Source organism: Hylaeus anthracinus, unplaced genomic scaffold (assembly GCF_026225885.1).
Source record: "Hylaeus anthracinus isolate JK02 unplaced genomic scaffold, UHH_iyHylAnth1.0_haploid 4, whole genome shotgun sequence".
Taxonomy (NCBI): domain Eukaryota; kingdom Metazoa; phylum Arthropoda; class Insecta; order Hymenoptera; family Colletidae; genus Hylaeus; species Hylaeus anthracinus.
Window position 1 is genome coordinate 7,865,214 of NW_026535289.1, and position 12,903 is coordinate 7,878,116.

Sequence of the window (12,903 nt, forward strand, 5' to 3'; positions counted from 1 at the left end):
TATTAATAAAGAAGAATAAACCTTCTCATTATAAAAAAACCAATCCAACGTTTAACTTCGAAACATAGTAATTAGCGTCTAATTGCAAGGCACCAGAGTGTTGTTATATCATCATAGATGTCGACAGATTTCATAATTAGTACGCCCCCGATTTACACGCTCGAGTTTCTTCTCCAACTGCGCGTCGAAGTACACATAAATCGCTCGAGCGAATTATGTCAGCAGTTCACCGTTACGAGAGCGCCCCTGTTTAAGGACGAAGTTTCCCAACCCTTTCTGTTACGATTTCGCCCAGGTCTCCAGCCAAGGTCCTCCTACCCTACCGCAGCTTCGATTTAGAAACTCCCCGGCGTCGACACCGCTGGCAACTCAACGGGACGTTCAACGTGGCGGGGCCATTAAAACTGAACAGGCTGGGAGAAGGCCGGGGGATGGTCGGGGTCACGTATTCGAATTATTAACTCTAATCATAAACTTTAATTATAATGCCCCTCGGCGCAAGCGCCGGCGTCGCATAAACGTTGGAACACGCTCGACGCGACGCGGCTGAAATTAATTGCCTGTTGATTTATAGAAACGAGTGTTGAGGCCAAACGGCCCAATAACCGACCACCCACTGGCGAATAAAACGATGGATATATGAAACGCTTGCCAGTCCTTTGAACCGTCCCGATTAAACGAACAATTCGCCAGGCATTGTCGCGTTTAGCGCAACAGCGAAAGGCACCCTTCCGGAAACCTTTGACGTTCGCGTTATTAAGAGAACACGGGAGTTACACGAGCGTGGTTTAGATTATTCTCTAAAATACGAGAGGTTACACGAGCCGCGCGCTTCTGTTCGCGTATGGTTAAAGGCTGCTGGGCATTGCGAAGCTTTATGTTCGTTTTCGAGTACTATGCGAGAGCGGACATGTATCTCGCATGTTGGGATGTTATGAGCTGGGTGGACTTAAGATTTGAGATATACTCGACTGTCATTGTACGTTACTGTGCATTTTCGGTAGATGTTAGATTTCAATAACAGCATTTTCAGCCTCATCAAGGTAATCGAAATTAAATGGCCCTACCAAATAAATTATTCCAGAGTGTACGGTAGATATGTTGAATTGTTTGGGAAGTCCATATCAATTTTTGGTAGGTGCTACAGGTCTGAATAAATCATAATGCTTGACAACAAATAGCATGCACAGATTTCTTAAAAGGTGGAAAGGTTGTGAACAAAATGGTACCTATGTTATTTAATAAATGTATATTAAAATTCAAATGTGCCTTTGAAGTTTTCTTAAACATTGACACGAACTTTCCGGACAACCGAATACATTGTGTAGTATTTTTTATCAACGAGAATATCAACAAAAAATCTCTTCTATATTATACAACGCGTTTGAATAACACCAGCGGCCATATTGCCCCCAATTCCATTATAAACGGGGACGCGTTGGATTCTTTAAAATATTTTAATCGTACCATGCTCGTTACCGCTCGTAATAGATATGGTTGGACGCTATTAATACTGACAACAAAATATACTACGGTGCCTGCAAGTGCCGTTATTTTGCCGCGTAATCGAATGCGGAAACCGCACTTCCCTGCTGCGTCCTGCTGCAACAGGGGAGATTACTTAAACCGCGTAATACAATTTTTAATCGCCCCCGCCACACGTGTCACGTAGCGTTGTTTAACCAACGGCGTGAAAAGTCGCTGGTGAAACTACCAGAAGGCTCGCAGATGTCTCGATCAGCCACGGACGCCAAGGGCACTTCGCGACGCACGTAAAATAAAAGCGTCGCGGCAGTTAGTAAACCGTTCCGCGATAAACGCCTGGTTTTACGTGCAAATCAGCGCGAAACTTTGGTCAGCCATCTCTTTCGACGTGCTTGGGAACCTTTCTGCCATAGGCTGCTTAAAAGCGCGGCTCCCTTTCCCTCGAAACACTCTTCAGGAATCCATCGCTGGCGAGACGATGCTTTAAAGCGCGTGGAAAGTCGAGGAGCACTGAAAGTATTCCCTTCAGGGATGGAAACTGTTTCAACTCTTATGAGAAAGCTTCTAATGTTTCTCCATGTGTCTAGTTCTAGAATTAATTTCAATAAATTGTATAAGGACGAGAATAAATCAGAAGTAATCAACAAATTAAAGAGAATATAAAGAATATAAAGAAGTTTTTTTTTATTTAAATATATGGCATTTATTATTTGACCAGTTTTCTCTTTCATCCAGGTCCACCGTGGACCCAGAATCCTTCCAGATGTAATTTTTCTGTCAGAATGGATCGAAGCGCATCGAACCAGCACTAACAGTCGGAGAATATTCTTTCTTGAGCTTACGCTGATCCCGCTCGAGGGTCGCGAACCGTGCTTTAAGCGCGTTTCGTAGCAATTCACTCTACGTGTCCGAGTGACAGAACAGGGGAGACCGAACTAATCCGCTCGACCTCGAAGACGGATTATCTCGTGAGGTCTGCTGTACTTTCTTGCAGCACGGAAGTTGTATCGTAAATACCAAGGGTCGTAGGCTCGGGACAGAGGGTTCAGGACGAGTGACGAGAGAGCCAAATGGAAAAAGACTTAACTGCCGACAAATGGATTGAAAGCTTTTTTCATTTGTCGTTAACATAATGCAGTATAACCGTGTTCTAAATAAAATAAACAGTACGAGAGGTTTTGGCTAGCGACGGTCTAGTTTGATATTACCTTTGGAGAGGAGTAAAAGAGAATTTAAGAAAATTACATCATGGGACATTAAGTTTTACACATTATTTTTATAAGAAAATGACACAGGGACTAATCTAAGGGTGGGTGGGTGGGGTTGTTGCAGAAACTGCTTGGTGAGCCGTGGTTACACGGTGAAGGTATCGGATCTGGGTTCTGGAAGAAGCGCCTACGCAGCTGACTACTTTCGAGTCGATGGTCGACCACCACTGCCAATTCGATGGATGGCCTGGGAATCCATGCTGATGGTGAGTGGTTAATCAAGGTTGCAGGCCAAGAGTAAGATAATAATTCACCACGGTACTAAATTTATTTAAAAATTCAGCTTCTTCAAGTCAAACTCATATTGGATCTCATAAATACAGGGTGTCCCGTAACTGATAGTACAAGCGAGTAGGTGGTGAAATTTTTTTCCTGGAAATCTATTCATCGATCTATTGACAACGTTCACGAACAAGAATAGAGGTGATATACAATGAAATTCGTCGAGTTGAAGCTGATCCAAGTGCACGCGAACTCGACAAATTTTGAAACTTATTTGTTTCGAAAATGAAGGGCCATATAAAAACAAAATATTCTACATTTTCGATTCAATTTTTCACGTAAAATCACCCCCTACTCGCTTGTACAACGAGTTACGGGTCACCCGATATAATCTATTTATCTTATTCACGAATTCCAAGCATTTTATTAGTCACGTTTCCCCACTGTTCTAATAACGCGTAAGATGAAATGCCACACGTTATTTTCAAGTAATTCTTCGACAATTAATCGAACAGCGCGAACTGCGAATGTCCCGTATATCGTGTTCGTTTTCAACCCAGTTTTGTGGCCTAGACAAGCTTAAAACGAATGGACCGAATTTTGTCCCTCTTTGTTCTACAATTTTCACAGGTGGGTAAAAATGTTTCACCCGACGCTAGTTCCGATTCAACAAACCATACGATACCTATCGCGCGACTCTGCGACTCGAAATGTCCCCAATTGCAGTCGTTCCGCAGCGCGAGGACCGAATTAGGTTTCGTCGCAGTAGACGCCGCGAGATAAATTGTAAACGATTTTCGTCCAGCGGTCGAGGGTTTGGGAGGCAAAAAAAAAGCGAGCACGATCGAACGGTTTTATATCGTGCCGCTTCGGTCAGTGATGTTTAAATGGACCGTGGCTGCGCATCCACGCGATGAAACTCGGTTTGGTTTTCGTGAATACTCGCTCGTCCGTTGTTTAGCCTGTCCGAAATCAAAGTCCCCCGCGCCCCCCACGATTTCGCGCTCGTGTCGACAGGCGATCAATTTTTTCGTCCAATATTTACCTTTAAGATTCGTTGAACACACCGTTTTGGTAAGTTGAAACAATAGCGATCATTGTTTAATGGATGGCTTTCGCGAGCCTCGACCCGTTTTGACTTCGAATCTGCCTCGATCCGCCTGGAGGGAGGGATCCATTTTAACTCTCATCCGTGTTCAGAAACCCATCCGCGCTGATCCACGCGGATCCCCAGAACTCGAAGTGGATTCGAGGAGTCGAAGCTCTAGGCTCAGACTAGAGCGTGCAGATTAGGGAGCATTTAGATGGCTAATAACCCGAAACATTCACTTTTTAATGGTACTGTCTAACTATCCTCGAAATCAGGGAAATTTGTTTGTTTTGTTTTGAGTCTCCTGTTTCACGTGAACGATTTAAGGAATATGCACATCCAGAAAAATTAAAAGGTTGATCATCTCTGAAGGTAGATCACTGGTACGAAATAAAAATTTATGATTCATCCGTATCACTGCCAAATGAAGCAAAATTTGATTTAAATCACTCAAGACATAGAAAATGCTAGAGAATAAATTAAAAGTAATTTCAAATTAGTTGCGGGCTCAAACAAAACCAAAAGCATACTGATATTTCCTGGCATTTCCCTCTGTCTCTCTTTCACAGCATAATTTTCTAATTTTTAGTACCCTACAACTTATACTTCGGTCTATTCATTTCTAATTTTCTCCTTCATTTCCTCTGCATTTCGTTCTTCCAATCGTTTCGCTTCTTTTTAAACGGTTATTCGGCGTTCCGACGTATCTAAAGAGTCCCCTATGCAATAAATAAAACGGTTACCGTGGGCACGGGTTAACAATTTTTCCGCCACATTATCCCCCGCTAGAGAGGGGGAGGGACGATAGTTATCGCGTCGTTCTCCCAAAGAAATATGAAACGGTTAGTATCCACGGCCTCGTTCGCTGGGAATGAAGTCGCGAGAGTACGTATTCCACGTAGAACCTCGCCGCGGTCACGGTGAATTTATTGGCAGCGCACGTTATGCCAGTATATCAGTGTAACGAATGGGGGTTGCGCTTCTACGTTCGGTGACGTATTTTATTCGGTAGCATCCTGTTTTTAATTTCTCGTACGTAGCCGTCGATATCGTCCTGTCGATCTGCGAAACCGCGAAGCGTCAGTCAGTACTGTCTGCGGTCGGCCGGCATTAGCGAGTCGAACTTGCTCGCCAATACAATGCTCTAACTTTCGGAGTTCGTGTTTGATGTCAAACGAATTTTTCCTGCTTCGCGAAAATATATGAATATGTCCTCATTTTCGAACTGATTTTTTTCGCAGGAAAACGACCAGCGCGAATAATACTCAATTTTATATATTGGATTCTACAGAATGTTTTTTACACTTTGACATTTTTTGAATATTCAGGATACGAGCGCGCTTTGTCTGCAAAATTCGGTGAAGTATATTTGAAAATAACAATTTCAATGAAAAGAATGTAGTGTTTTAGAAGCTGTTAAAATTTCGAGATAATATACTGGTTACTTTTGAAAATATCTCTTCTGTCAGTGCATTATTCTTCAAGCCATTTTGAAACAGACCATATTCCCATTACGATCATTAAAAAAACGATAAAGTGTAGCAAATATACTCTACAATATTCCATTAAAACTTCAAAATATTCTCGCAGGTAGCTTTCCCGCAAAAATTCTAGTAAGACCATCTGATTTTTCCCCTCGTGAGTGGGAATAGTCTCAACGTTCCATTCGGCGAGTAAAGCGTGAATCCCAACAATTTCACGAATATTCGGTAGAGGGAACGACGAGGACGTCCATGTTTACTCTTCAGGTACCCCTGGGAACGCGAGTCATGCCTCTGGGAAAAGACTGGGGGCTTCTGACAATGGGGATTTTTCGGTGTTTCGTGGTCGCGTGCGCGACAAGTGGAATAAGCCCGTGCGTGATCAGACGTGACGCGGCAAGCTTCGAATCCAATTCCTCGCGCATCAGTAACCGAGATCGCGATTATTGGGTAAAACACGATCTGTGTGAGAATCAGGCACACCGAGAGGGAGATATTCACTTCGGATACGTACTTCAAAACGATTACAATATTTCAGGAATAAAGTAGATCAGAAATTCAAACGTGAAGAATTCACTAGAATGAAAGATGCAGTCATAAAATTAAATACAGTTTGAACTAAATATAATCTAAATATATTCATTTGGAACTTTTACAAAGTATCCAACGTGTGCTTATCGTATGATGTCCAAATCATAGTTCAGATTTCAGTAATTAAATCTTTCAGAAATTACCTACAATTACTGTGAGCTAGTAGGGCAGCCTGTATAGTTTCACAATTACCGCTGATTGGTCGCTAACGATGGAAAGGAATTCTAAGGGTTTCTTCATTACGTTCGCGTTGGTCACGCGTTGCGTCTTAATATCAAAGGTTCGAGTCGACTTTCTCGCGAAGTTTACGACACCTGACCGCGGGACATTAGTTCACGCAGGCGTTGAACTTAATAAAGTCGAACGTTAAATCATTAAATCGACGCTAATTCCGAATAATTCTTGGAACGACGTTTCACGCTGAACCAGGGCTCATTTCATTAACGGGACACAATGGCGGAGGTCAGATAAACGATGGCAATAATGAAACATTAACGACGCAGTCAATTCGAAATGACTACGTGAACGACCGGCAAAATACTATATCGCCCGCTCGTTTCCCATTTAGTCGAATTACCATTTAGCTATCAATTTGCCGCTGCACGGATTTCATTCATACGCGATTTCCGATGCTAATGGCCCCACGTCGGTAAGTCGATCGACGCTTCGATTCTCAGAATCAACGAATCTGGGCCGTGAGGAATCGAACCAGGCTGTTTGCCGTGCAGCGAGTTACATCACATGCAATTTACAAGCACCTAGATCGTCCGTGGTATTCCGAGTGTTGAGTTTGTCATCCAAACGCTTTTAATTTCGTAAAAGGCAATATTTTTAAACTCCCAGGGAATTAACATATGTATTTCATTTGATCACTGATCCGAACCAGAACAGAGAAAAATTGATGATTCGTTCCAATTAATAGCGAAGACGGTTTAGAGGTACGATTTAGATGATTGGTAGGCATTAGGCAACTCTCTTCTAATTGGAAAGCGGATTCGCACGCACGTGTGAGTGTTCGAGTGTGGCAGTCGAGTACGTTTATAAGGTTCTCGTAACACGCGTGATCCGTAAACTCGCTGCCTGCGCATACAGTCTTCGCCCAGGATGGAGTAGTTGCTTGAAATTACGTAACTAAAGCACTTAACTTGGAGTAATTTCTCGTCAAGCAACGATACTACCTGCCGCGCCTCGTCGTCCCCGTAAATCGGTTTCAACTTCGAATGGTACCTGAGCGACGAAAGTGACGAGAAAATCGTCTCCTGCTCCCCTCGCCCTCTCGTTTTGACCTCTTTATCCGTCCATTTTTTCGCCCGTGGATCGACGATAATGAAAAATTGACTCCATTACCGGAACAATTTCGCTGCCACGGAAATGGAACGTTTTATTTACGACTTTTATCGTATTTTAACTCGGACTCGTTGATTGATTGTACGCGGGAAAACGGGAATCAATTAACCACGGATAGAACGCTTCGTTTCTCGATGAATTCGAGGTACGACGCTTAGGTACCGCTCGAAATTCGCCAACATTTTCCAAGCCGTTTCCCACCGGTTTTTCTCGGAACGGAGAAATGCGTCCCAATCGAGGAAACCGTAAGACACTGCCAATTCCAAAGAAATTGCGGAATTGCTGCGACAAAGAAAAGAGTCGATTTTTAACAGAAATGCCTTGGGTGCGCTATATAGAAGTATAAAACTATAGAAATTTTCGACATAAAAATAATTCTGTTTTGCGTGGAGTAGGTATGGTAGGTCCGTGTAATATTGACACAAGTATTTACTACACGCATTTCTACACGACTTTACGTGTTACAGGTGAGACACGCGTACGCGTATACATGAAGGCTCTAATTTATATCTGCATCGTATACTTCTCCTCTCTACGCGATTAGTTTTAAAAAGTCTCGTTTCCAAGTGAGTAGTCTCAAAAAATTGTTAATCGTGGCTGGAAGGGAACGCGAGGAACGGCGACTGCTCGCGAAATACCGCAGCGTTTTCCGCGCCGTTTCCCCGTCGGTTGGTTTTTCGTGCTTAGGAGAAATACGCGCGTGCCAGCCGAGGGAACCGCAAGACGCGTCACTGCCGATGCGAAGGAAAGGGTAAAGACGTGTAACCGTTTCACGGTGGTGCTTTCTCGTCTGAACTTCGTCGAACTCGACGGCGCGCACAGTTTCCATAAATTACTCCTAGCTACAGTCGGGACTTAAGTTTCCACGTTGCGCCCAGATCTTCGCGCCGGTTTCCCCCACGAAAGGTTTTTCTCTAGCGACAGCTAACCCATTGATCGTTATTCCACGTTTTACGCTTGTCTTGTTAGCCGACTCTTACCCAGTAGCTGTGGCAAAGCGTCTCCAAAGAAACGGAATCCTTTTGTTTCCGTGGAACAACGCGCGATCGCGGGAATATCGTTTGTCCCGGGAAATTCTGAATATTTTTCTCTCTGTGTTGTCATTTCGCAGCGGTACTGGATCCCGTAAATATTGGCCTCCTCGAAAATAGGTCAATATGAAAATGGTGTTCGTGTTGGCCACTCTGTTTGCCTTTTGTGAGGTTTCGAACGTTTCGACTTCACGCTTTGCGAATTAAATTTTACTATTTTATAGAATGCAGAGATGTATTTATAGCGATAATCATCAAGTTACAAAGGGTAATTGTAACATAGAAGATGGAACGACAAAAAGGTGAAAAGAACGTTGTCGCGAGTTCGTTCTTTTTAACTTTTTGCCGTTCTACCCTTTATGTTACAATTACCCTTTGTAACTTTATTATTATCGCCATAAATAGCCACGTTTGTTCCCAACGATAGGCAAGAAGTACGTGATATTAACAATAGCAATATTGTATTTTATTGGAGACAATTGTTCTTTCTCGAGTACTTTTGCGCTATTCTAGTTTTTCACTCGTCGTTAAAAGCCCCTCTCCTACACAAAGACAATCTTTTACACTTCAATTTAAAATACTGTTTTTATTACTTATAATTGAAAAAAACAGTCGAGACATAACTTACCCTTAGCCTTACATAACATCCAATGAACTACTGTTTCGCAAGCGTATGTCGATCGTTGCTAAATTGCCAACGGATGACGCAGGTACGTAAACGTTTGACAAATTATTGGTTTTAATGCCATCAGGGAAGACACACGTCGAAAAGCGACGTTTGGGCTTTCGCGGTGACGCTCTGGGAAATTCTAACATTCGCGCGGGAGCAACCGTTCGAGGAGCTCCCCGACCATCGCATCGTCGAGAACGCGACTTATTTTTACCAAGAGGACGAGAGGAGGGTAAGTATTCTTCCCTATCTTTCGTTCATTGTGCTCGCATATACTCAATCTAATGTGCGCGATAAGTACCTCGCGTTAAATGCCCTCTAAACCTTTCACCGCGGTGAATGACGCCATTCGCATCCTCTTTCAGACTCTCGATTACACTTGGCTGGCTCTTACAACTCGCTCGAACAATCTCGCATTAGACTCGGGTCTTTTGAATTTCCTCTAATTTTCAGAAACGGCAAATGGGAGGTTTTAAAATAAAAATTAATTCCAAATGGTTGAGTTTCGGACATCTAAATCTTTCCCAAGGCATATTTATCGTTTGATTTAAAAATAACTTCATCTTTAGTCTCTTCCTTAACCCTTTTGTGTTTAAGAGTAACTGAAAGTGTACATATCTTAAAGTCGAAAACTCTGTCACTTGTAATACACACATTCCCATATCAGTGGAATTTTCTTTCATGCTCATAACAGACTACAGTTGAAAACAGTCTTGTCATCTAAAATACTTTATTCGGTCCTTGCAATTTATTACGTTTTCAACTGTACAAGTATCAAAATGGGTCCAAAAATGAAACTATTTGAAATATATTCGTATCGAATACCTTTGAATGTATGAACCAAATAGATACATTGTGTATAATCTGTTCTGGTTCCACCTGCTTGTCGCAGATCATCCTCCCGTTGCCCAAGAACTGTCCCAAGGACGTCTACGACCTGATGCGCGAGTGTTGGCAACGTAACGACGTGGATCGACCGAATTTCCGCGAGATCCACCTGTTCCTTCAACGAAAGAATCTCGCTTATAAGCATAGCGACACGAACGACACCTGATACAGAGAACTAGAAGGCTGGAACCTCATCCGGCTTTCTATGATCGGCGAGCTGAATGGAAATTGGTGGCACAGCCCTTCGACGACCAAGTTACACCAAGTCAGACCAAGTTAGTACCTAGGGTGGCCCACCGTTCGAGATGACGATCGATGAATCGTCTTGGATTGAAAGGTAAATCGTCGGTAAATTGGTCACGTTCATCCATCAACGCGGAGACTGATCGAGTCGTTCTCCGTTTTGGAAACGTATCCGAGAACCGATCCTTGACGTTGAGCGCTATCATAGTATACGTTGGCGTATATACCATGATAGATCTTCTATTCCGTGGTGCCACTCGTGGTGAAATTTTCAGCAGTCAGCATACTAATTCCATATCGATGTCTCACTTTCACGACTGTATCGTGATTCGATCGGTCGATCCAGGAGAATCGTGTCTCAAACATTTGTAAATCGTGTTCCTTCGAACGTTCGTTGCGTACTTTTCGATCACTGGGTACGCGGAGGGAATCGTCTAGATCAGTGTTTCCCGAATTTGTACATGGAACGCTGGTGTTCCATGAAAAAGCGTAGATAACGTTTAAGAAAATAAGGTAAAATAAATTTTGCATACTTGCAGCGTATAGCACTTTCATATTGTTGTAGTATTTAATATTATTTTCTTTTCAATTATTAATGTACTAACATATTAATCGTAACGAAGAGGTAACAGTGTATCGATGTATGGTTACTACAAGAAAAATGTACAAAGTAGTGACATTCATTATTATTAATTAAAAATCATCGTTATGCAAACATAGCTTGAATTTTCAACGGATTTGATCGTTTTCATGTATGTATTTTTATTTTGATGTTACTTTCGAAGATGAAATTTATTAGTTTCGTGATTCTCACATCGAGAAATGAGTGCAAACGTACTGTAAATAGATTGCGAGATGTAAAGTGTCCCCGTGGCAAAAAAGTTTGGTAAACGCTGATCTGCACGATGATTTCGTGTCACGACGTCCGGCACGAAATGGAACGTTCCTATCGTGGGCCAATAGATAGAGAGCACGTTCGATAAATCGCACATACGCTATCCTGAAATTGATACTGTCGGCAAACAAGCTTATGATACCCACCACAACGGCACTCGCGTCACGTTCAGAATACACGCGGTCAGGACTTTGAAAATTGTCGAAGACGCATCCTTTTCTTCGCCCAGAGATGGGTCAAATTCTCACGTATTAAACGAATAAACATAATATTCGACCTGTCGTTTGTTCGATACAAATCACAAACTGAAATTATAGATGGAATCAAATTACGTGTCACATTGAACAAACAACAGCTTGTCTGGATACAGTCGAATAAATGTTGCGAGTAATTCGCTACTTAGAGCCTTTATTCGCTCGTTTATCGTTCGAATAAAATTCTGCGCATCTCTGTCCACGCAAAGTCTACACTTCGCTTCTTTACCTCGAGAAACGCGGGTGTTCGAGAACTGAAAGGAAGCAATTTCTAAATGGTAATAACAAGACTAACAATTTGTTCGATAAATCGGTGATAAGCTATCTGTTGGTTGATCCTTCTTGAAACTAGTGATGTTAATGTACGTTTCTAACGAATCGAGTTGAAAGATAATTCAGTGCGACGGTAAGACACCCGAGGGTATTTGTAGTTCGTTAAAGTGTCGAGAACGAAACACGGGCCGAGTGCCGGCGCGCGCTCTATTTTTTATCTCCTACCTTCTTTTTTTTTTACGCGAGACTTTAATTAACCGCCGCTGACGAAGGAAAAACTGGCGGACGCACGCAGATTTTGTATCGTGGGTAGTTCAGGGCGCATTGGAACTTGAGATTGCCGATTATGTTCGACGGAGGGTGCGCCAGCGGAACGGACCAGTGTCCCGTGACTGGGCTGGTTTATCGAAAAAGAGGGGAAAAAGTGGACGATGGGGAGGAATTCCTCGGGCCACGGGCTTGCGTTAAGTTCCCTGAATCCAGAGATGGGCGTCATCCAGATGAAAACGAAATTATTTAAATACAAACTCGCGTGAAGGTACTTTACGTTTAACTTGACGAATAACTTACGAATACGGACATTTTTGTTCTATTTCACAAGGTTCATTTACAAACATACAAAGTTGGAAATCTTACTCTAAGTTGAAGACGAATCAATCTATCCGTCGTTCACCAAATAAAGACGACTTCAGTTACTTTTTTTTTCGACGACTAATGGATAAATATCACTTGAATTTTTTATTTCGAGAGAGATCCTGTCCATCTCTGAAACTACTAAATAAGCTTAAGATGCGCTTAGCCGAAGTGCATGAATGTTTGACAATACCACTAGAGGTTGCAGTATAAAATTCGTATATATATAAATATATAAATATATATAGCGTGTAAAGAATGTTAACGGATTAACCGATAGTATAAAATTATTAGAGAACGTCGATTTTAAGGCTTCGCATTCCCCTCGGCGGTGTGGCGACCGTTTTGCGCTCGTTAACCCGGTATATCGATTCGCAAAACTTGGTCGCCGTCCCGAGAACCGAATCCAGCAAAACCACGGAGTCGAATGCATCGTGATTCCTGGGAGCGGAGATAGGGGATGGGTTGGATGGGGACGTAGGAAGGAGAAGCTCTCGTGTGACCTGAAGTTAAGTTTATAGGAAGGAATAGA

General features: G+C 42.6%; 1 protein-coding gene across 1 annotated transcript in view; it reads left to right on the forward strand.

The window, feature by feature from the left end:
• The window catches only part of LOC128894947 (discoidin domain-containing receptor 2-like), a 232,764-nt gene extending 220,869 nt beyond the window's left edge, over positions 1–11,895 (forward strand). The window contains exons 19-21 of the mRNA XM_054157062.1: positions 2,818–2,959; positions 9,268–9,417; positions 10,078–11,895. Coding sequence (XP_054013037.1) covers positions 2,818–2,959; positions 9,268–9,417; positions 10,078–10,239 — 454 coding nt within the window. The 3' untranslated portion in view covers positions 10,240–11,895. The remainder of the gene's footprint in view (positions 1–2,817; positions 2,960–9,267; positions 9,418–10,077) is intronic.
• Positions 11,896–12,903: the final 1,008 nt, after the last annotated feature.